This window comes from Botryllus schlosseri, chromosome 2, assembly GCF_051294905.1.
Source record: "Botryllus schlosseri isolate E-star chromosome 2, Bs_hap1, whole genome shotgun sequence".
Classification (NCBI taxonomy): domain Eukaryota; kingdom Metazoa; phylum Chordata; class Ascidiacea; order Stolidobranchia; family Styelidae; genus Botryllus; species Botryllus schlosseri.
The window spans coordinates 29634194-29658855 of record NC_137237.1 but is presented as its reverse complement, the minus strand read 5'-3'; the positions used below and the strand labels follow the sequence as shown (position 1 = coordinate 29658855).

The window sequence follows — 24662 nt, the reverse complement described above, 5'->3', positions numbered from 1 at the left end:
TAATCGTCCTCGAGCGCATGGCCACAGAGCTGAGCACCACCGTGTAAAAGATTCAAGGTCTTGGCCCTCCGATCGTGGAGCATCAGGATGAGCTCCATCGCCTGGTCGATTGCCTTCGAGCTCGGTGCCCAGCTGAGGACTGGGACAATGACACCCGCGGCAAGGAAGGTCCTCTGGTCAGAGGGTGCTGGGCTATCAAGTTCACTGAGTCACGCAATTTCGTGGAGGATCAGAGTGTGCAGTCCTCGACCTTCTCGAGAATATCGACGAAGAAGAGAAGCAGTCCACGTTCGAGGCACAGCCAGGAGCCTTATAGCAGGGCTCATCGACGGTATAAAGAAAATTGAAGTTGCCGACAATGAAAGGGTTCTGCCCTGTCTACCACACCAAGTGGTGCAACCTCGTAGGCAGGACAGAACAAATACTTCTTACTCTTTTAGATTCTAGTAATATAAACAAGATGGATACATATATGTAAGCTACTTTATTTGCAGCTCAGTGAATTGATCGACAAACACCGGAGTGAGTCGAACAAGTGGACACCTGAGTAGATACAGAATATCGAAGACCAATTCCAATCCATGTCTGTCCGATACAAAATGGACGTCACTTTCAAGGGCATTATTGACGAGCAACAGTTCTTTGGACCCACATGGCTCGATGTTTCCCCCAACTGCTACGGTCGAAGCCGATTTCTCGAAAATCAACTGGGAGAAAGGTCTCTACCGGGCGTCACCCACTGATTTTTATTAGGAGGGCATTCTCCAGGCCAAAGACTTTGTGACGAAAGTATTAGAAAGTTAGATCAAGATCACTGATGATGTCGATGTGTTGCAGAACATGAATACACGATAATAACATACTTTCGGTGAAGTTTTCTATGTAGTATTAGGGCTAAAAACACCTTCATCTCTTATTTTTGGAGATTCTCCAAAAATAAAATTTGAAAACATCCAAAACTAAGCCATTTTTGTTATTTTTGGAGAAATCCAAAAATAAACAGGCCTGGACATGGGTGATTACTTCATGAATGTAAACGATTGCGATTACTTCTAAATCACGCGATTACGATTGCAGCAAAATCAGCAAGTAGTCGATTACGATTACGATTACTTTGGAAAAGCAATCACAATTATTACTCACGATCAATGTTCCCTCTAACGTGCGCAAATGCGCAGTGTTGAAACGGTCTCTGCGCACAGAAAATCTAAGCTGCGCACAAAAAATCTGAAGTGATGACTTTTTTTAGTCGTTGCGCACTGTTCTGCACGGTACCGCGCAAGCGCGCAGACTCGTGAAAAATTAGAGGGAACATTGCCAAGGGCAGATAGTGTTCTCGCTGAAGTCTGAAACCGAGATACAATTGCGCACTGTGAAGAAATGGTAATTTGCAATGACGTGGGCCTCACGAAAGAGATTTTTCTTTTAGTATGGTCTCGTACGCGTCAGCGATATTGATATCATTTCAATAGCGCAGTCTTTTTCTGGGAATGGCGAAATAACATGGTTTAACAAAGTTATAAATAACAATGGACCAGACATGGGGTGATTACTTCATGAATGTAATCGATTGCGATTACGATGACTTCTGAATCTCGCGATTACGATTACGATTACGATTACAGCAAAATCTGGAAGTAGTCGATTACGATTACGATTACATTGGAAAAGTAATCACGATTACTCGCGATTACATTGATTTTCTTTCTTAGAATTGATCTTTGAACACATATTGGAAGACAATATCACGATTGCGATGAAGGGTCTCATGAGGGAACAACTTTCTTTATAGATGAGATATCATGACGTCATTTGCTGTTGACGTCCTAATATACCCATTGATCAACTATATATAGCTGACGATTTCACGCATCCAACAACTTGCATTCTAGCCAGGGTCGTAACCAAAACTACCGATAGGTTGGGGAGAGAGCCCGAAGACAACACCAAGTTATTTCGTAAATCAACACATATAATTATTAGAGTGTTCTCGAAAGATTTAATTACCTATTTATTGATATAAGCATTACGGTGCCGGCCATTACCGTGCCACGGCACATCCAAGACATATGCAGCTTCGGTCAACATGTAACTTCATGAAGTGTGCTATCAAAAAAAGACCTTGGCCGAAACTTTGTGTATGTATCCATTGTCCATAACCGCGCTGGATGGGCGTGACGAATAATCTTGTCTTGCTCCTAATCAGATCCCACAATGTAAATGCCAACTAGGCCACCCACAGAGAAAAATGATGCGCCCGCGAAGAAATGATAATTTGTGTGTGCGACTCAAAATAGATTTATTTCAGATTTCTTATATGTTGCTACGTTTGGGTGATCCCAATATCTTCTGACTATGTAGCAGACAGGAGGTCACGAATTGGGCCCGTCCGAAGATGCTATAAATATGAGTAGCGTGCCCTAAATTTTCGAAGACACCACCTTCCCCAGCTAGACCGGTATATCTGACCACGGGACTGAGAGAGTATCAAAAAAGGATAGTAACATATGCAGTTATCAATATTATAAAAAAAATTCAGTGATGAACTTGAAAGATTTTTCGCACTTGGTGCGATTTAAAAACAAATACACGGCGAATCCACAATGCCTCAAAACGTGTCTTCCAGTTGCGGCAAAAAGCCAGGTCGGAAAGGGGGTTTGGAGAACTTCACACTGTAGGGGCCCGAGACCAACTTTTCGGGTACGAAGTGCTGTCTCGGTCCTGATTCTAGCTGCAATCCAAGCTAGCATGGTGTAGAAGCGGATGACTACGGTGTCAGATCCAGATGTTGTGTAAAGAATTGCGAAATAATAATTGGTGCCCGTTTAAAGTAGCACCATATGAGAATAAGAAAGTGAACATTAAATTCGGCCTACAATGCAGATATTGCGGCAAATAACGATGCGGCTATGATATATATCAGCAGCCGTTGATTTTTAGTGCTTCGATGTGGAAATCGTCAAGTTCAATTTTGACGCGTACAATATATCATATCTGTGTCTGCTGTACGTAAATAGGCCTAATGTTCGTCAAGCTGCAACGGTCAAACTGCATTTAACTAAGCATAACCAAATATCAATACATACGTTACTATTTGAAACTCGGGCAAAGTTGTGATTAATATCCTGCTGCGAGGCAGTAGCTTCTGCGTGTATTGGTAACCTGATATAAGGCATGGCGGGAAAGAAAGACTTGTAGCAAGAAATCCAGCAAATATCGCTATACAATCGCTCCGGTGCTGTCGCGACGCCCTATAGTTATCCCAATACTTGTTGTTTGCTACACCAGGAACGTAATTTGGAATTTTTTTGCAGTTGTTAGGCGACAGTTGGGACGGGACGAGACGGGACGTACCGCACGATACGTAGGCTACATATCACCATTCGACATCCTAGTAGTTGGCGCTAAAAGGTTGGATATGTGACTTATGGTTGCAATACGTCAAAATTTCCCGGACATGTGCGGAATTTCTCTGCTTAAAATGCGTCCGGGAGGAAATATTGAAATATGCTTAAATGTCCGGAATTCTGAAGGCTTGAAGGGAGTTGAAATTTTTTTTCGTAAATTAACATAAACAATATCTCATTTTGGGTAAAATTTATGCTACTTGAAATTTTGCTTCGCACTGCGCGCGAGTTGGTGTCACTACTGTCACATAGATTGATTTTATTATGAGCATCCCCGTCCTCGCAAAAACTACAAAATTAAAATAACTTTAATTTAATGTAACAGTTGTAATCGCAATTTTATGAAAACTGTGTATCTCTAGCACAGTGGTTTCCAAACGGTGGGGAATTCCCCACTGGTAGGGAATTTCTGGATTTCTGGTGGGGAATAGACTCACTTTTGAAAAAAACCTTTACAGTATTATTCTCCTTTATCAAATGTCGTTTTGAAATGCTGACCGAATATTTCATAGCTCATTTGCAATTCAGCGATTCATATTATCAGTGCCTCCAATTAGCGAGAATCGCCTGGATAGCAACACACGAACTCCAAAAATGTTTTTATTCATTTGTGCACCATCATCGGTCACGAAACGTAGTGGTAGAAAAATTCTTATTCGTTGTAATAAGAGCTCATATTGCTGAACATGTTGGACTCGCTAATTGATAGCACATCCGGACTCATTACAAATGAGTCTACATATTTATGTTATTTCAAGTTCTTGTAGTATTGTGCGAAAGTGTAGTTTACGGCGGTTTATGTATATATCGCACGCATGAGGTCGTCAACATCAGGAAGTTTATCTGACCCATATTATTCGGCATTTACGTATGTAAATTGATGCTATTCCGCAACATTTGGAAAATTTTCAACCCCTCCTATTTTTCTGTTGGCTGCGCGCCGGGGTGGATACATATATTTACGGAGGTGCGTTTACGGTTACCAGTTCACCGCTGCGTTAATTTTATTGTGTGCTGATCATTTCCGGGGATCTTAACAATCACCAATACTAAGCAAAGTCTTGCAAAATTTTATTGGAGGTAGCACTTTAAAGGGTGGATATGGATATGGAGATTTTAGGTGAGGAATGAAGGCTCGGAATAAATCGGAAGTGGGGACTTAGGATAACAAGGTTGGAAACCACTGCTCTAGCAGGACCGTAACTGCACTTGGTCAGCCCGCCCAACACGCTGATTATTGGCGCCCCATAGGGTGATAAACCAAACGAAGCCCTCCAGACACCCCATTGCGTGTACGTTATCACAACGATACTGTCCTTGAAATCGGTGGTAAGGGAGCAGGCGTTGTCTAGTCACGCGAAGCGCGAATAAAATCAAATTCATGGCTGAATTCAGTCAATAAAATTGGTATTGCATATATTATTGTCAAATTATGAATTGGTGTCTTTAAAAATTTGGTGCCCGTAATTAATACTTAAACATCTGCTGGCGGGCTCGTTGTTATCAATTCATTCGTTGTGTGTTGTTTTACCGTAACATTTCGTTTGCTATACAGTCAAAAGATTTCGAAATCGCTCAACCGTATCAGACCGAAAGAACTTCTTTCGTGCTACGCACCCGACTCGCAGTAGCATTTCTTCACGGGCCGCATAATTTTTCATCACGGTTGGCATTTGTAATGTGGAGCTCAAATTGCCAGGGATGTATAATCGCAAACGTAGAAATTAGCCCATTGAGAGTAGAGAAACTGAAGCAAAATGACTTAAATTAACATGGTATTGCAATCTCCTTCATTTAATCCACTATCTGTGCTTGCTTAAAAAAAATTCTAAAAGGAGTAGTGGGCTTACACAACTGCTGGGTGGCCAGACATGAAGCAATTTTTATGTCAGGCCACAAGATCGCCTACCGTGAAACTGGTTTTGATTTCATAGAACTGGATCATTTATACTCCCAATATAATCGACGACTTCGCCGATAATTCTTTCTTGGACTCTGCAGACGTTTTCAGTAAGGGTTATGCATGAAATGAAACGCACGTACTGAACATCGAACATAAAATCGCAGATCAGTCACTACTCCACAGGAAACTTATATATCGATATACGCTAGACCAGTCATATTAAACTCAATATATATTCAATTTAAATCGCGGGCCGGATTCAGAGCTTTTGGTCGCTTGCGGGTCGGACCAGTCAAATTATGCCTTCAAATTAATAACAATAACTTATTTGTTTATCACTGGGATACTTCATTATCAAAGCTTTGCATGATATGTAGCAGGGATGACCATACCTGTTTCATGCTCGGGCCATATATTACAAAACCAAGGCCTATCACAGATTTTGTATAGGCACCGCGCGCTCATGGAGTTTTGAGAGCGATTGCTACCAACTCTACTCCATACTTCCGATTAAACAGAAACAAATTGCGCGGCTCGCAACGTTTTAAAAGGCGTGATAAAACCTTTACATTGCATTTACCTCTTGCATTAGATTTACTGCTACTTAACCATTGTAGTTATGATGAGGTGAAAACGACATCGGTGTATAGTAGATACTTGCAGTTGCATTTAAAACAAAAATCAATTTTTAAAAGCCACGGCGTCACGAATTTTCAAGTGTGACGTCATAGTGGATTGACATTGACAATTGAAAATACAGGGTAAATATAGCTCCTTTGACGAAATATCTGTACTAATAATGTTGAACCGACTATTTTGAGGGTTCCAACCATCCAATATCGATATACGTCGTCAATATCGGGAGGTTATTGTTCAGGCTCATACAACATGTTTTTTCGTAAGTATTTACACAATTATGGCATAATTTTACAACTTGAAAAAAACAAACAATTTTTTTGAAGGCCTTTATTTAAAACACTGTTCAAAACATGTTTTAAACAAAGTGTTTTAAAACACCGTTTGTTTTAAATGCAACCCTATTTGCAGTCACCTGTAACGATTGCGTACACAACAGTAGCGCATTGAATAGAACGCTAATAGAATGGATTACGATAAAGTTATAGGCCCGCCGATCGAGAGCACGACTCACACGAACTGCATGACTATCGACTATCAAGTACCCACGTAGATCTCTGGCTTGACGCCAATACGATATACCAATGTCTGAGTTCAATACGCTCCGCGCAGTAAAAACAAAATCAAATCTTACACTGCAGTATCGACACATGTGATAAGTAGGACACAAATTTTGGTCTTCCCCCAACTGGTAACTATTAGGAAATACTCTGGTGACTATAAGCAACATAATATAGTCTGTTTTCAGAACAAACTCTGTCACAATGCGGTAGGCCTACCTGTGTGAGTGTTGCGATCCTGCTGAATAAGTGAATATATGAGTGAAGAAGTAAGATCAATATAGTTCGACAGGTACACTTTTATTCAGATATAGAATACGAAAACAAACGAAACGACGAAAACAAAATTCTTCCGTTATTGTATTTGCGCTTAATTATGACGAAAATAAAATTCCTCCTTTATTATATTCGAGCTTGATTGCAACTGGACCACGCTTTACATCACGGCGCGGGCAGTGATGGCAGTTAAAATGACAGCAAGCATTCTGCTGACGTAGGAAGTTGCTGCTCCGTTGCACGCATCTGAAACAATTGTGTAGTGAAGGCAACTGGACTCTTTAGTATGCAGGCATAGTAATGTTATGTATTCCCGACATTGATTTGTTGCATTCTATTGGTATTGGAAGCTGAAGTATTAAAATAGCGACGCGTGATACATACTTTTACAAATTACTTAGCTATCGTTTTAGCTGTGGCAAAACGGAAATCATACCAACCACAATCACTAACTTTGTTACGGGAGTGATTCAAGTCATCACCGTGTGTGTTTATTAGCAAAGGCAATTCTAAATCAAGGCTGAAGTTGGAGCAGCAGTGAAAGCACAAAAAGAACTTGATGTCGAATCTATTTTGCAAACATACGCATCTTTTTTTCTGATTTGCATTTTGATCTCTAACATTTCGCTATCATTCGTGCATATCGTTAAAGCGTTCGCTATTACGGTATGGATAATACAGATACAGAGCTCGCTGCTTTTAGGGAAATTCTTTCTTCAGTTGATAGAACATTCTTCCCACATATACCTACTAGAAATAAATGAGGCAATGTTATAATATATCAGCGATCACAACGATCAGCGTAGCCAGAATGTAAATTGTGGATGGAGCAATTGTTACAAATAACTGAGTACTAGGGCTCTTCAAAAATGATTTTCTTTTCTCAAATCGTACTGGCTACTTGATAAAATTGTTAGGATACCTAATTTAAGCCTACACACCAAATTTGATTCAATTCCAACCAGTAGCCGCATTGCTACAGGAGAAGAAAGTTTCTATTTATCATATAAAAATAAATAGCAAAAAATTTGAAAATTTTCTGTTTACCCCATGAAAGTGTTAAGTCGTCTATAGAAACAATGTTCACCAAATTTGGTTCAATTCCAAACAGTGGAGTTTTTATGTAATAAATAGAAACTTTCTTTTCCTGTAGCAATGCGGCTACTGGCTGGAATTGAACCAAATTTGGTGTGCAGGCTTAAATTAGGTAACCTAACAATTTTATCAAGTAGCCACTACGATTTGAGAAAAAAGTCATTTTTGAAGAGCCCTACTGAGTACGTATGTCTTTTGTGACGTAGTGAAATCGAATGGAGTCAGAATGCCCAAGTAGAACTCCTGCAGGGCATTCGTGTCTAACCGAAGAGATAACGCATTTGTAGAACGTCTGGCGTGTCGATCTGCATAGGTTCCAAATACGTTGGGTAGGACCAAAAACATGTTTATCAAACTGGTATCCACGACTTCCCAAATGAGTTATCGGCAGCTCGGGAGTGCATGGAGTTTGAATTGGTTGCGTTTACTCGATAACCTCAAAGTTACTCGGCATCTCCATAGCGGTGGTTCAGAGGTAAACAAACTTCGTCACTTTTGGTCTACGCCATTTACCGCAACCGTCACTAATATAATTATGTCTGTTTAGTTTTATACCGTCACTCAGCTACTAATGTCCGCACTCGACACGGCACTTCTACAGGAATTCGTATTGCAAATCGTAAAATAACGAAGTATATACTATACAGTACACACATAGTGTCGCCTCGTTGCGTCACTGACACTATGATTTCAACTAAAATAAAATCGGTGGTGAATTATCAAATACCTGTAGAGCAGAGGCACGTTTCGATCTTAAGTCCCAAATTCACTTCCGAACACCCGTTGCTAGTAGTGGCAGCTCCTGTGACCATAGGCACGTTGCACGACCTTACGGCGACGCCTGAAAGTTAAGGATTTTCAATAACATAACACTTGAATTCTATGCTTTCACCCGATCTAGCTAAACAGTTTGGATGCAAAAAATGTAAAACAGTGAATTCACTAGCAGTATCGACTTCTTACCGCTCGTTGTTATCTTGGCACATTGGGTTACAGAACTTGAGCAGTCTGTTAACTGGTAGTTTGACGACCCTCCAACGTAACATTTGATTCCAAACGCTGTAAGTATAACGATTCCTGAGTCGAAAGTGCCAAACATATAGATTGGCAAATAGTAGTTAACACGCAATGCCAAGTAGGTATTCTCTACAACGGTATAGAAATATATGATCGAATAAGATAAAACGGGAACTAATTAAATGACGAAATGTATTAGCCCTGAATATCAATAGAGAATAAGCCTTTACATTCTTAATTAGTGGTGATGTGAATGAGAATTAGATTTATAATCTGTCTACAGCAGTGGTTCTCAAACTTCAAAAAAAAATCACAAATCGATCCCTAGGCAATATTTTAAGTGACTCACGGTCCCTTACAAAATCACCACAGAACAACACATTTGATTTTATAGTGTCAATGGGACAGGTGTAGCCGTAGCCGACCGACTGACCAGTTCGGCTGCGTATGGTTGTGTACAACATACGGTGATAATTCTGGGCCATGGCATTTAGCGATCTTTTTGGCAGCGAGCTTCACGTGATGTCGCATCTTGGCAATACCTTCATATATCTAGGTGTGTCCTGGCAGGGAAATGGTCAACTCTTAGATGCCGATGATGAAATTAAATATTTCTGCACCATAATACTCTATTTTATGTTGATTACCGATATAATTTTGGGTCATCATCGATTTTGGTTTAAAATTAGGTTGCGCGAATTTTTTTTTTCTAAAATTTGTTCATTTTTCTGGATCGTTTGAATTTTTGGAACGTGCTTCGCGGTCCTAGAAAATTGTGTCGCGTACCCCTAAAGGACCGTGGACCTCAGTTTGATGAATGCAAGTCTATACCTCTATTTTATCAAACAGCGTCAATTTCATAACCAAAATCTGAAACAGTCAAATTTCCAAGCATATCTTCCGACCTGTGTGAGTGAGGTAGCACATTCGTAATATTCCAGTCGGTGACGGTAGCTCTCAACTATATGCTGTTTGAACCGATTCAGAATTCTGTATTGAATCCCAAACAGCCGATTTATACGATAAAGACCACTAGATAGATAGATAGATAGTCTTTTATTCGTCACATCAATAAATAAAGAAGTATACAAAACAAATATTGCAGTATAGACTGGGAGACGACGAGGGGCCGTTAGGCCTTCAGAGTCAGTCGCCACTAATACTGCATGCTCTCTAAATATTGCAATTTACAAGTAATGCGAAAGCAGGGACTTATTCTTAAGCCACTTGTGAAGCAGCGTTAACAAACTCACCCGACCCCACGCATATCCATAGCACGCATGCTGCAAGAAAAATGACCTTCATTTTGATGTCAAAGTGTCAAGAATACAAAAACTCGATTTCTGCAAATGCAAGAAGTAGGATATGTTTGGCGCGGAGTACTTTTCCAGATTCAAGACAGCACTTTGTAAGCCCCCTAACACATATATATTAAACCCAACATTAACAATTATATCACAATTATACCATAGGCCTACATTTGGTGGGATTCGTGTTTGATCACTCGAGTCAGGATTTGACTCGAGTCACTACCCTAAAATGTCTTGAGTGGACTCGGACTTGAAAATATCAAATGAATCGTAATTAAGAGACGAATTTTCGATCCAATTTTCAAGTCAATGAATGTTCCGGTTTCGCAAAACCAATTAGTCCTGAATTAACTGGATTGGATTGCATTTCCGTTTACGTTTTCGATATGGGATAGTTCCATCAGCAGCGCCATTACAGACAAAACAGCTTCTGCATATGCTTGCATGGGCACTGCGCTTTCGATATGATGTGGCCTTCCATCGACGTTTTTTTGACCCCCAACAATGCCAATGCGGCCGTAAACCAAACTTTACGCTGATTGGTCGAGAGACAATGGCCATGGATACGGCGCAGCAACGGAGGACGCTGCATTTACCTAAGCCTAGCTGACACTACCATGTATTCCTATAGCCGTGTGGACTGTATAAAAACGACAAGATTACAGATAAATGTTTATTTCTTCATCAATAACAGAATTATTAGGAAAGGAAATAAAATATTTAGAAACATATACTAAAATATTTTGCCGAAATACTGCTCTGGTTATAAATGCAGTGCCTCCAATGGCAATGAACTGGGGAAGAACATATATTTCCATTCATTTCCTCCCAACGCAAAGGACAGGAAGACTTGATAATGCAGAGAAAGAAGGAAGGACTTCCAGCCCACTTCCTTAAGCTTCATTTGCTCAAAAAAGCCCTACTTGATCACCTCTTGTCGTTACACTAACACTGTTGCCCTACCTCGCCCAGACATTGCTTCATTGATCATTTGCTACCATCGTTTAATTTTTCTCCTATTTTTTTAACTACTGTAACCTTTTTTTACAGCCAGACTGTTTAGAGTCAAGTGTACCTGTTTGATGCTGGTGTGATCAGACTAGATGACCTTCACGGTCTTATCGATCATTCCTATCTAATACCGAATACTGTGCAAGCATATTTTCTGTACCACCATCACTGCTGTGTGTTATGTATTTTGATTGGATGAAAATAAAGACTCTCTCTCTCTCTCTCATCGCCGACCTCACTGCAGTTGCAGTGACTTAAAAAGCCCAGAAATCACAGTGAGCCGAGCTATAAGTCGGCAGCAAAAGACCCGATGAATCGCGAGCGAGTGCATAAGAGAGTGGAAAGAATGTCAAAGACAAGAAGAAATGCATTGATCAGTTCAAATACTGTTATGACGAACGGTACAAAGCCTTACAGGCTAAAAGCACCACCGTTGTGTACAATGATAATAATAATAATAATTGGAGTATTGGAGTATTTGGTTGTATTAAGAATTAATTAATAATTAATTAATTACTTTAACTTAACCTAACTTCTGAACTGACGCATCACTGCTGTGAATGCCTGCGAAACGATCTGGATATATCGCACCTGGACGTACCCGCCGTGGGACCAAGCGGATGACCCCAGAGGACTCGTCAACTCCGACCACACAGGAACACCAAAGAGAAGATATTTCTCAACATGGCGCCTGTGCAACACCGAACTGTGGCTCACAAAACAGCTCTGCTGCAAAAGAAAAAAAGAAGAGACACAGATGGAGTAAAGAAGAGTATAAAGAAATAATGAGATGTTACTTCTTAGCCAAATTTGAAAACTCGGCAGGAGTAACCGAAGGAACTTTTCAAAAATGGAAAGAGAGAACGAACAACTCTCCAACCATGACTGCCAATACCCTGGCAACAATGAGACGTTGTGTAATAAAAAATAAAAAAATATCTGAACAAGAACTCGCAGAAATCGAGGGAGAAATGTGTAACAAAAACATAGAAAACTCTGAGGCAATGGAACTGCAATTCGGCCAAGATGACCTGAACCCACAACAATCACTTGATGACCCGAACATCGCAGAAGTAGAATTACAAAATACCACCGGGCACCCGAATGAATCAACAACACCTAACGATGGCGACATAGACACGGAATTAGAATTGGAGATCAAAAATCAAATCATCGACCGCATGAAATCCACATTGAATGTAAATGACAGGGTGCAGTTACCTGACTTACAAATTACAAAGAAACTGAAAACTGATATTGCAGTAGCGAACAAAATTTTGACAGAAACCATACTACCTTCAACTCTAAATGACAAACAAGGAGAAAGACCACAATGTCCCTTGACAACAATCAACAACCTCATTTACAGCACTGCGGCAGTTATCTCAGAAAGGCACTGCAAAATACCAAGAACTGTCAACAAAAAAAGGGGAAGGCATACGCCAGCTTGGCAACGCAGAATTGAAAACAAAATCGCAAAACTAAGGTGTGACGTTGCGATACTCTCAGAACTAAAAAAAGGAAATGTTTCCCGCAAAGTAAAAAATAAAGTAAAAAGAATAGAACTGGAGCACCAAACCAAACTGCAGTCAACAGAAAAAGTGACAATGTTGCAAGAAGAATTAAAAATGAGAATGTGCGCCAAAGCACAACGATTGAAACGATATAAAAAACGAGAAACACAATATCGCCAAAATTTGTTATTTGCTCGCAAACCTGGACAATTTTTTCGAATGATGAAACAAAAGTCAAATCAAAATATTACCAGCAGCAAAATACCAGCCACTGCAGATGTGGAATCATTTTGGAAGAAAATATGGGAAACCAAAAAATTGCACAACTCAAATGCAAATTGGATACAAGACCTCCACACTGACCATCTACAAACACCAGAACAACAATGGTCAGAGATCACAAAACAAGAAATCAAGGAGGCCCTGAAGAGTTCACTGAACTGGAAAGCAGCTGGTCCTGACCAGATCAAAAACTTTTGGCTAAAAAAACTAACTGCAACACATAATTACCTAGCGGTGACCTACAATGAGCTTTTATCCTCAACCAGCTCGCACGAGATCCCAGCCTGGTTCACACAAGGGATCACCTATCTTATTCCAAAAAATGAAAACACCAGGGACCCCAAGAACTACAGGCCAATAACATGCCTGACAACCATGTACAAAACACTGACCAAAATCCTGGCAAAACGAAGCTACAAACACCTAGAAAATCTTCTACCGCCTGAGCAGAAAGGATGCAAGGAAGGCGCCCTTGGCTGTAAGGACCACCTGCTCCTTGACAAAACCATTCTTGAAAACTGCAAGAGGAGACACACTAACCTCAGCATGGCATGGATAGATTACAAAAAAGCTTTCGATTCAGTCCCTCACACGTGGATACTGAAAACAATGCGTATGTACAAAATGAATCCGATCATCATCAGATTTATTGAAAATTCAATGAAAAATTGGCATACAAAACTGTTGATCAAACATGACCAAGGTGAAACAGAAACCTGTACAATTCAGATATGCAATGGTATCTTCCAAGGCGACTCATTCTCACCACTTCTATTCTGCCTCAGCTTAGCTCCACTCAGTGAGTTGCTGAGAAAAAATGAAACAGGATACGTGATGAAAAAAGCAGCAAATTCTGAAGGTCAAAAGATTCATCACCTTTTGTTCATGGATGATCTGAAACTGTATGCGAAATCCGACACGGACCTGAATAACCAAATGAAAATTGTTCATGAGTTTTCGGAAGATATAAAAATGAAATTTGGCTTGGATAAATGCTCAAAACTTACCATACGACGCGGAAGAGCCACCAGCACTGGCGACATGAACTTCAAAATGGACGAAACCATAACAGAATTGAATGCCGAAGATCACTATAAATATCTAGGGATCTGTGAAAGCGACAACATTAAACATGCTGCAATGAAATCAAGTCTAAAAAAAGAATACATCAGCAGGCTCAAGTCAATTCTCAAAACTGAACTCAATTCCAAAAACAAAATCAATGCCATAAACAGTCTTGCAGTGCCTGTCTTGAGATATAGCTTTGGTGTGGTGAACTGGCGTAAAGATGAAATTAAAAAATTGGACACAAAGACGAGAAAACTGATGACAATGCACCACATGCATCACCCAAAATCTGATACACAAAGACTGTACATCCCCAGAAAAAAAGGTGGTCGAGGACTACAAGAAATTGAACAAACCTTCAAAACAGAAATCATCGGCTTGTCACAGTACATCAACAACAGCGATAACATTTACTGCAAACTCATTGCACAGGAAGACAAACAGCGCAAAACAAAATCTCTGAGCTATCGTCACGACAAGTACGCCAGAGAAGTCAACTTGGAAACAGCTAACCTGTACACTGCAGAAAACACTGTTGCTAAACCCACAACAATAGCAAAAGCAGCACGAGTCCGATACAAAAATGCAACGCTGAAAATGAGAGAAACGATATGGGAGTCGATGCCTCTTCATGGACAGCACAAGAAGTTAACTTCACAGCCCCATGTAGACGAGCTTTCATGGACCTGGCTATCCAGCTCTGGCCTGAAACCGGCAAGCGAAGGATTCATTTTCGCAGCACAAGACCAATCGCTTCCTACAAAATACTATCGCAAAAGAATTCTGAAGCAAAACACGGACGGCAAATGCAGAATGTGCCACAACCAAAATGAAACTGTAGCACATCTCATGTCCGGCTGTGGTGCACTTGCAGCTACCGAATACACATGGAGACACAATAGGATTGGTCACTACATTCATCTTGAATTATGCAAACATTTTAACATCACCACTTCGACAAAAAATTGGTACGATTACAGCCCAGCACCAGTGACAGAAAACGAACAAGTAAAAATTCTGTGGGATGTACCAGTTATAACTGACCGCGAAATCAGGAGCAACCGCCCGGATATAATCGTCAAACTAAAAAAGAGAAGAGAATGCTTATTCATTGAACTGGCTGTCCCAGCTGATCACAACCTACTGCAAAAAGAATCAGAAAAATACTCCAAATACGCAGATCTCAAAATGGAATGTGAGAAAATGTGGCGATGCAAAATAAACATTGTACCGATAGTCATTGGTGCTACAGGGGTCGTGAGCAAAAAACTCATGAGACATATCCAACAAATTCCGGGTAACGTTCGATTCGACATGATCCAAAAGATCACATTATTGGGCACTGTGCACATTCTTCGGAAGGCCTTGAATGCACCACTGGACTAAAATTACGCTTGTGAATCACAGCATAATTTCTGTAATTTCGATTCTTCATCTTCAATCATCTCTACCTCTGCTCTGTAACCCTTGCCAATTCTTCATCTGCTGCAATTCTGTAATCTGACTTCTCCGTGTATTGCATAGGAATAACAATTTGAATGTATTACTGAAATTTTAAAAATTTACTCCAATCTCGCCATTTTCCTTTGGGGGCAGGTTGCTCCCCGGATTATGTGTGTATCTACCAGTTTTACTGTGAATAAAGAATATAATAATAATAATAATTTGCTCCTACCGCTTTTGCAAGGAAGATTTTGGTGCAAGTGCATTATAGATACACCAAAACAGTTCAGAAAATCACGTTTAAAGAGAGGTGTGATTCCCAGTCACAATCTCCGTGGTGAAGCAGAAGATACGCGCATTGCAAAAAGGCGGACCCTTACCTCCATTCCGTGTCAACTTTCTCCCTCCAATGTTGTGGATGCTGCACATGCAAATCCTACATTGTCATCTGGTGATCCTGATCTAGAATCCCCATCGTGTAGCCTTGAAATGGAATCTTCAACGCCAACACATGAATCTTAGGGTTAGAAGCCAACAAAGTTAGTCATATGCAGATTAGCTACCTTGCCCACAGGACATCAGAACAGAGATAATGAGCAGAATGGGGTAAATACATAGGGCTCTTCGACTCACAAGTAGCAATTTTGGTAGGGTTTGGGACTGCTTTGAGGGGAACAAGTCATGCAGCAGGTACTCCATATCCACCATCTCTTTTCAAGGACAATAGAGCATGAACAGGGATTCAATATTGTGGGGGTTATCGCACGAAGAAAGGGCTATTCAAGACTACTTGAACATCACTCATGCGAATGTAGCAAAGATTAGTCTTGTTTTTTTTTCATGTGGATATCTGGGTGGTTCACCTGATAGAGTGATTCTAGCTGAGCAGACCTCATCTGCAGTTTGTGTGCTTAAGGTAAGGTGCCCCTGGAAATATCGTAACAACATAGTCGACGAGCTCATGAAATTTGAACTGGGGAAAAATTCACAGAAGGGGAGTTTTTATTTGACTGCTGCTAGATAATTACAAGTAAATCACTCTTATTGGCATCAAATTCAGGCCAAATGTATGCCACAAATAGGCCTGCCTTCTTACTCTGCATTCCCAAGCCTTCCTGTCCTTTGCGTTGGAAGGAAATGAGTGGAAAGATCTGTTCTTACCCAGTTCGTTGCCATTGGTGGCACTGCATTTATAAACACAGCAGTATTTCGGCAATATATTTTAGTATATGTTACTAAATATTTTATTTACTTTCCTAATAATTCTGTTATTGATGAAGAAATGAACATTTATCTGTAATCTTGTGGTTTTTATACAGTCTACACGGCCATAGGAATACATCGTAGTGCCAACTAGGCTTAGGTAAATGCAGAGTCCTCCGTTACTGCGCCGTATCCATGGCCATTGTCTCTCGACCAATCAGCGTAAAGTTTGGTTTACGGCCGTATTGGCATTGTTGGGGGTCAAAAAACGTCGAGCGCAGTGCCCATGCAAGCGTATGCAGAAGCTGTTTTGTCTGTAATGGCGCTGCTGATGGAACTATCCCATATCGAAAACGTAAACGGAAATGCAATCCAATCCAGTTAATTCAGGACCAATTGGTTTTGCGAAACTAATTGGTTTACGGCCGTATACTATGGTTGGGCAAAATCGAGTACCTAAGTGATTCGATCCTGAATCACGCATCATGCTTCGAGTCGAGTACCACTCATTATGACGTCATAACAGTATATAATATGACACATGTCAAATATGTACCTTTTATGCCACCACAAAGAATATAATGCCCGTTATCCATCACATTGAAGATACACATTGTCTGTTGCGATACGGCCAATCATGGTTGCAAGGCTACCACAGTGGAAAATAGTATCATAAATTTAATTCTCGTTAGTAAATTAACTTCGAGTGGCGAAGAGCGAATAACTTCAGTACTCGAAAAAATCGTTTTTTGCTACTCGACTCGAATCATTAAAATTAATATCGATTCAGATTCGAGTACCCGAATCATTGTGCCCAGCCCTAGCCAATACTCGTCGTTAGCTCTTCCAGGGATGCGGTTTGGACAATCATGTGCACTGATCTGGCGGCATGCTGGGACGTATCGTACGATACGTAAGGCTACATACCACCAAATGGCAATCTGGTAGTTGGCACTTGAACGTTTAATATAACTATAAGCGCTACCGTATTAGAAGTAAGCCCGTGTGGAAAAATTCATGAGAATAACTTTTCCAAGCAAACATGGTGTAGCACACCAATTTATTATACGCACGAGCCGCATCTACATACAGACCTACTACACAACTGCTGGATCGCCAGGCAGGGCGGTATTGTCGTGTCTCGCCACACGAGTCAATGCCGTTGAAACTGGTTTCGATTTTCGATCATCGGATCATTTATATCGACAATGGTAACTGCAATAGTTCTTCTTCCGGGACTCTTACCTCGTTTCCAATAGCGGTTCTGCAGGAAATGACGTCTTCCCACTTACCTAACTGCTGACATCATGCATCATAAAACAGATATGAAGACAATCAGGAACTACTCGACAGAAACCAAATCTTCATGTAGGCAAAAACAGTCATGTCAAACTCAATTCAAACTCAATTTAGGTCATTGCCTGGATTCACAGGAACGGGTTTCTGATTTTGACAGTCAAATGATGCCGGATGGTACTTTGTTTTTCAGTTTCATGCTTCCTCATTCACGCTTTGCATGATATACAACAGGAGTGGCCAGGCTTGCTTCACGTTCGAGCCGCATATCACAAAGGCGAGGCCAGTATCCAGAGAAACGTCTCAAACTCAAGCCATGCACCATTGTTGCGGGTGAAAAGCTCACGTGAGCTTGATTCCAGAGTAGAATTGCAAAGTTCGAAACCTGTACAGTGCCACCTTGCCCAAAATGTTACAACTGTTACGTAAACCATAAGGAAAGAAACAACACGAAAACAATACGCATACTGATAAGTGATACAAGGCATCAATTGGGAATCTGGTTGAACCTCTCTAGCAAAATGGCAAAACGCGTGTGCATTCAGACATGGGTGATTACTTCATGACAGTGTTGGGATCAAGTCACTACCTTCGAGTCACGAGTCATCTCGAGTCATTGCAGATTTTGACTCGAGTCAAGTCAAGTCAATCGATTTTCGGAAGTGACTCGAGTCAAGTCAAGTCACTCAATTTTTGGAGGTGACTCGAGTCAAGTCGAGTCAAGTCAAGTCAAGTCACGAGTCAAGTCACAATTCAAGTCAAGTTGTCTTTTCGAAGTATGTGGCATGATTATACGTCATTGCATTTTGCTAGCTGTTTGAAATACAGATTGGGTGGTCATTGATTCTGAACCAATGAGCGAATATAGAGTTAAATATACACGCAATAAGGCGCTGTATCGCTGACATATACGTAGAACTGCTAAACTACGTAAGTAATTACACAGCCTCAGTTTATAGTTACCAGTCAAAATAGAGAATAGAGAAACGAATTGATAAGATGCAATACATTACCATTTACAAATTGATATGATACAATTCAAGCCTACGCCAATGGATGAGGACTGTATTAACTATATTTGACTTCAATTTCAATAAAACATGAGGTTTGGTTAGGGAAAGAACAGAGAACAGAAATATACATTTTGCTATTAAATTACTTTACTGTACTAGTTTACGACAACGTATAATCTGTAAAATTCGATCACTTCGTTTGCGGTAAATTTATTTGTGAGAGAACAATGGAGGTTCAGTACAGCGCACGATCAATGAAAGATTGGTCGCTCTCACGGGTTACACCAGCATTTAGCGAACAGTCCGACCATATGCAAGATACAGGGATTTTTATCGACACCGATTACTTGATGACTTGAAATTGACTCGTGAATTTTGCTCCGAGTCACGAGTCAATCCACAATTTTGATACGCCGAGTCAAGTCAAGTCAAGTCATTTTAGCAAAGTGACTCGAGTCAAGTCAAGTCATACGAAAAAGGTGACTCGAGTCTGACTCGAGTCAAGTCATGACTCGAGTCGTCCCAACACTGCTTCATGAATGTAAACGAGTGCGATTACTTCTAAATCACGCGATTACGATTACAGCAAAATCAGCAAGTAGTCGATTACGATTACGATTACTTTGGAAAAGCAATCACAATTATTACTCACGATCAATGTTCCCTCTAAGCTGCGCACGTGCGCAAATGCGCAGTGTTGAAACGGTCTCTGCGCACAGAAAATCTAAGCTGCGCACAAAAAATCTGAAGTGATGACTTTTTTTAGTCGTTGCGCACTGTTCTGCACGGTACCGCGCAAGCGCGCAGACTCGTGAAAAATTAGAGGGAACATTGCCAAGGGCAGATAGTGTTCTCGCTGAAGTCTGAAACCGAGATACAATTGCGCACTGTGAAGAAATGGTAATTTGCAATGACGTGGGCCTCACGAAAGAGATTTTTCTTTTAGTATGGTCTCGTACTCGTCAGCGATATTGATATCATTTCAATAGCGCAGTCTTTTTCTGGGAATGGCGAAATAACATGGTTTAACAAAGTTATAAATAACAATGGACCAGACATGGGGTGATTACTTCATGAATGTAATCGATTGCGATTACGATGACTTCTGAATCTGGCGATTACGATTACGATTACAGCAAAATCTGGAAGTAGTCGATTACGATTACGATTACATTGGAAAAGTAATCACGATTACTCGCGATTACATTGATTTTCTTTCTTAGAATTGATCTTTGAACACATATTGGAAGACAATATCACGATTGCGATGAAGGGTCTCATGAGGGAACAACTTTCTTTATAGATGAGATATCATGACGTCATTTGCTGTTGACGTCCTAATATACCCATTGATCAACTATATATAGCTGACGATTTCACGCATCCAACGATTTGCATTCTAGCCAGGGTCGTAACCAAAACTACCGATAGGTTGGGGAGAGAGTCCGAAGAGGACACCAAGTTATTTCGTAAATCAACGCATATAATTAATAGAGTGTTCTCGAAAGATTTAATTACCTATTTATTGATATAAGCATTACGGTGCCGGTCATTACCGTGCCACGACACATCCAAGACATATGCAGCTTCGGTCAACATGTAACTTCGTGAAGTGTGCTATCAAAAAAAGACCTTGGCCGAAACTTTGTGTATGTATCCACTGTCCATAACCGCGCTGGATGGGCGTGACGAATAATCTTGTCTTGCTCCTAATCAGATCCCACAATGTAAATGCCAACTAGGCCACCCACAGAGAAAAATGATGCGCCCGCGAAGAAATGATAATTTGTGTGTGCGACTCAAAATAGATTTCTTTCAGATTTCTTATATGTTGCTACGTTCGGGTGATCCCAATATCTTCTGACTATGTAGCAGACAGGAGGTCACGAATTGGGCCCGGCCGAAGATGCTATAAATATGAGTAGCGTGCCCTAAATTTTCGAACACACCACCTTCCCCAGCTAGACCGGTATATCTGACCACGGGACTGAGAGAGTATCAAAAAAGAATAGTAACATATGCAGTTATCAATATTATAAATGAAATTCAGTGATGAACTTGAAAGATTTTTCGCACTTGGTGCGATTTAAAAACAAATACACGGCGAATCCACAATGCCTCAAAACGTGTCTTCCAGTTGCGGCAAAAAGCCAGGTCGGAAAGGGGGTTTGGAGAACTTCACACTGTAGGGGCCCGAGACCAACTTTTCGGGTACGAAGTGCTGTCTCGGTCCTGATTCTAGCTGCAATCCAAGCTAGCATGGTGTAGAAGCGGATGACTACGGTGTCAGATCCAGATGTTGTGTAAAGAATTGCGAAATAACAATTGGTGCCCGTTTAAAGTAGCACCATATGAGAATACGAAAGTGAACATTAAATTCTGCCTACAATGCAGATATTGCGGCAAATAACGATGCAGCTATGATATATATCAGCAGCCGTTGATTTTTAGTGCTTCGATGTGGAAATCGTCAAGTTCAATTTTGACGCGTACAATATATCATATCTGTGTCTGCTGTAAGTAAATAGGCCTAATGTTCGTCAAGCTGCATCGGTCAAACTGCATTTAACTAAGCATAACCAAATATCAATACATACGTTACTATTTGAAACTCGGGCCAAGTTGTGATTAATATCCTGCTGCGAGGCAGTAGCTTCTGCGTGTATTGGTAACCTGATATAAGGCATGGCGGGAAAGAAAGACTTGTAGCAAGAAATCCAGCAAATATCGCTATACAATCGCTCCGGTGCTGTCGCAACGCCCTATAGTTATCCCAATACTTGTTGTTTGCTACACCAGGAACGTAATTTGGAATTTTTTTGCAGTTGTTAGGCGACAGTTGGGACGGGACGAGACGGGACGTACCGCACGATACGTAGGCTACATATCACCATTCGACATCCTAGTAGTTGGCGCTAAAATGTTGGATATGTGACTTATGGTTGCAATACGTCAAAATTTCCCGGACATGGGCGGAATTTCCCTGCTTAAAATGCGTCCGGGAGGAAATACTGAAATATGCTTAAATGTCCGGAATTTTGAAGGCTTGAAGGGAGTTGAAATTTTTTTTCGTAAATTAACATAAACAATATCTCATTTTGGGTAAAATTTATGCTACTTGAAATGTCGCTTCGCGCTGCGCGCGAGTTGGTGTCACTACTGTCACATAGATTGATTTTATTATGAGCACCCCCGTCCTCGCAAAAACTACAAAATTGAAATAACTTTAATTTAATGTAACAGTTGTAATCGCAATTTTAGGAAAACTGTATATCTCTAGCACAGTGGTTCCCAAACGGTGGGGAATTCCCCACTGGTGGGGAATTTCTGGATTTCTGGTGGGGAATAGACTCACTTTTGAAAAACTCTTTACAGTATTATTCTCCATTTATCAAATGTCGTTTTGAAATGCTGACCGAACATTTCATAGCTCATTTGCAATTCAGCGATTCATATTTTCAGTGTCTCCAATTAGCAAGAATCGCCTGGATAGCGACACGCGATTTCCAGAAATGTTTTTATTCATTTGTGCACCATTATCGGTCACGAAACGTAGTGGTAGAAAAATTCTGATTCGTTGTAATAAGAGCTCATATTGCTGAACATGTTGGACTCGCTAATTGATAGCACATCCGGACTCATTACAAATGAGATTACATATTTATGTTATTTCAAGTTCTTTTGGTATTGTGCGAAAGTGTAGTTTACGGCGGCTTATATATATATCGCACGCATGAGTTCGTCAACATCAGGAAGTTTATCTGACCCATGTATTATTTGGCATTTACGTATGTAAATTGATGCTATCCCGCAACATTTGGAAAATTTTCAACCCCTCCTATTTTTCTGTTGGATGCGCGGCGGGGTAGATACATATATTTACGGAGGTGCGTTTACAGTTACAAGTTCACCAATGCGTTAATTTTATTGTGTGCTGATCAATTCCGGAGATCTTAACAATCACCAATACTAAGCAAAGTCTTGCAAAATTTTATTGGAGGTAGATATGGATATGGAGATTTTAGGTGGGGAATGAAGGTTCGGAATAAATCGGAAGTGGGGAATTAGGATAAAAAGGTTGGAAATCACTGGGCCGTAACTGCACTTGACCAGCCCGCCCAACACGCTGATTATTGGCGTCCCATAGGATGATAAACCAAACGAAGCCCCCCAGACACCCCATTGCGTGTACGTTATCACAACGATACTGTCCTTGAAATCGGTGGTAAGGGAGCTGGCGTTGTCTAGTCACGCGAAGCGCGAATAAAATCAAATTCATGGCTGAATTCAGTCAATAAAATTGGTATTACATATATTATTGTCAAATTATCAATTGGTGTCTTTAAAAATTTAGTGCCCGTAATTAATACTTCTACATCTGCTGGTGGGCTCGTTGTTATCAATTCATTTGTTGTGTGTTGTTTTACCGTGACATTTCGTCTGCTATACAGTCAAAAGATTTCGAAATCGACCTAAAGAACTTCTTTCGTGCTACGCACCCGACTCGCAGTGGCATTTCTTCACGGGCCGAATAAATTTTCTTCACGGGTGGCAGTTGTAATGTGCAGCTCAAATTGCCAGCGATGTATAATTGCAAACGTAGAAATTATCCCATTGAGAGTAGAGAAACTGAAGCAAAATAACTTAAATTAACATGGTATTGCAATCTCCTTCATTTAATCCACTATCTGTGCTTGCTTAAAAAAATTCTAAAAGTAGTAGTGGGCCTACACAACTGCTGGGTGGCCAGACATGATGCAATTTTTATGTCAGGCCACAAGATCGCCTACCGTGAAACTGGTTTTGATTTCATAGAACTGGATCATTTATAGCCTACTCGCAATATAATCGATGACTTCGCCGATGATTCTTTCTTGGACTCTGCAGACGTTTTCAGTAAGGGTTCTGCATGAAATAAAACGCATGTACTGAACATCGTACATAAAATCGCAGATCAGTCACTACTCCACAGGAAACTTATATATCGATATACGCTAGACCAGTCATAATAAACTCAATAAATATTCAATTTAAATCGCTGGCCGGATTCAGAGCTTTTGGTCGCTTGCGGGTCGGACCAGTCAAATTATGCCTTCAAATTAATAACAATAACTTATTTGTTTATCACTGGGATACTTCATTATCAAAGCTTTGCATGATATGTTGCAGGGATGACCATACCTGTTTCATGCTCGGGCCATATATTACAAAACCAATGCCTATCACAGATTTTGTATAGGCACCGCGCGCTCATGGAGTTTGAGAGCGATTGCTACCAACTCTACTCCATACTTCCGATTAAACAGAAACAAATTGCGCGGCTCGCAACGTTTTAAAAGGCGTGATAAAACCTTTACATTGCATTTACCTCTTGCATTAGATTTACTGCTACTTAACCATTGTAGTTATGATGAGGTGAAAACGACATCGGTGTATAGTAGATACTTGCAGTTGCATTTAAAACAAAAACCAATTTTTAAAAGCCATGGCGTCACGAATTTTCAAGTGTGACGTCATAGTGGATGGACATTGACAATTGAAAATATAGGGTAAATATAGCTCCTTTGACGAAATATCTGCACTAATAATGTTGAACCGACTATTTTGAGGGTTCCAACCATCCAATAT

General features: G+C 40.5%; 1 protein-coding gene and 1 long non-coding RNA gene across 2 annotated transcripts in view; one reads left to right on the top strand and one right to left on the bottom strand.

Annotated features, from left to right (window-relative positions):
* Positions 1-24662, top strand: part of LOC145457855 (uncharacterized) — a 383081-nt gene that overhangs the window by 232870 nt on the left and 125549 nt on the right. The gene's annotated exons all lie outside the window — the stretch shown is intronic.
* LOC145434397 (uncharacterized) lies at positions 6786-10258 on the bottom strand. Its single transcript, XM_080311750.1, has 4 exons — positions 10148-10258; positions 8841-8936; positions 8605-8718; positions 6786-7028 (listed from the first exon to the last, which is right to left on the bottom strand). The coding sequence occupies exons 1-4, from the start codon at positions 10197-10199 to the stop codon at positions 6943-6945; spliced, it is 348 nt and encodes a 115-aa protein (XP_080167876.1). The 5' UTR covers positions 10200-10258; the 3' UTR covers positions 6786-6942.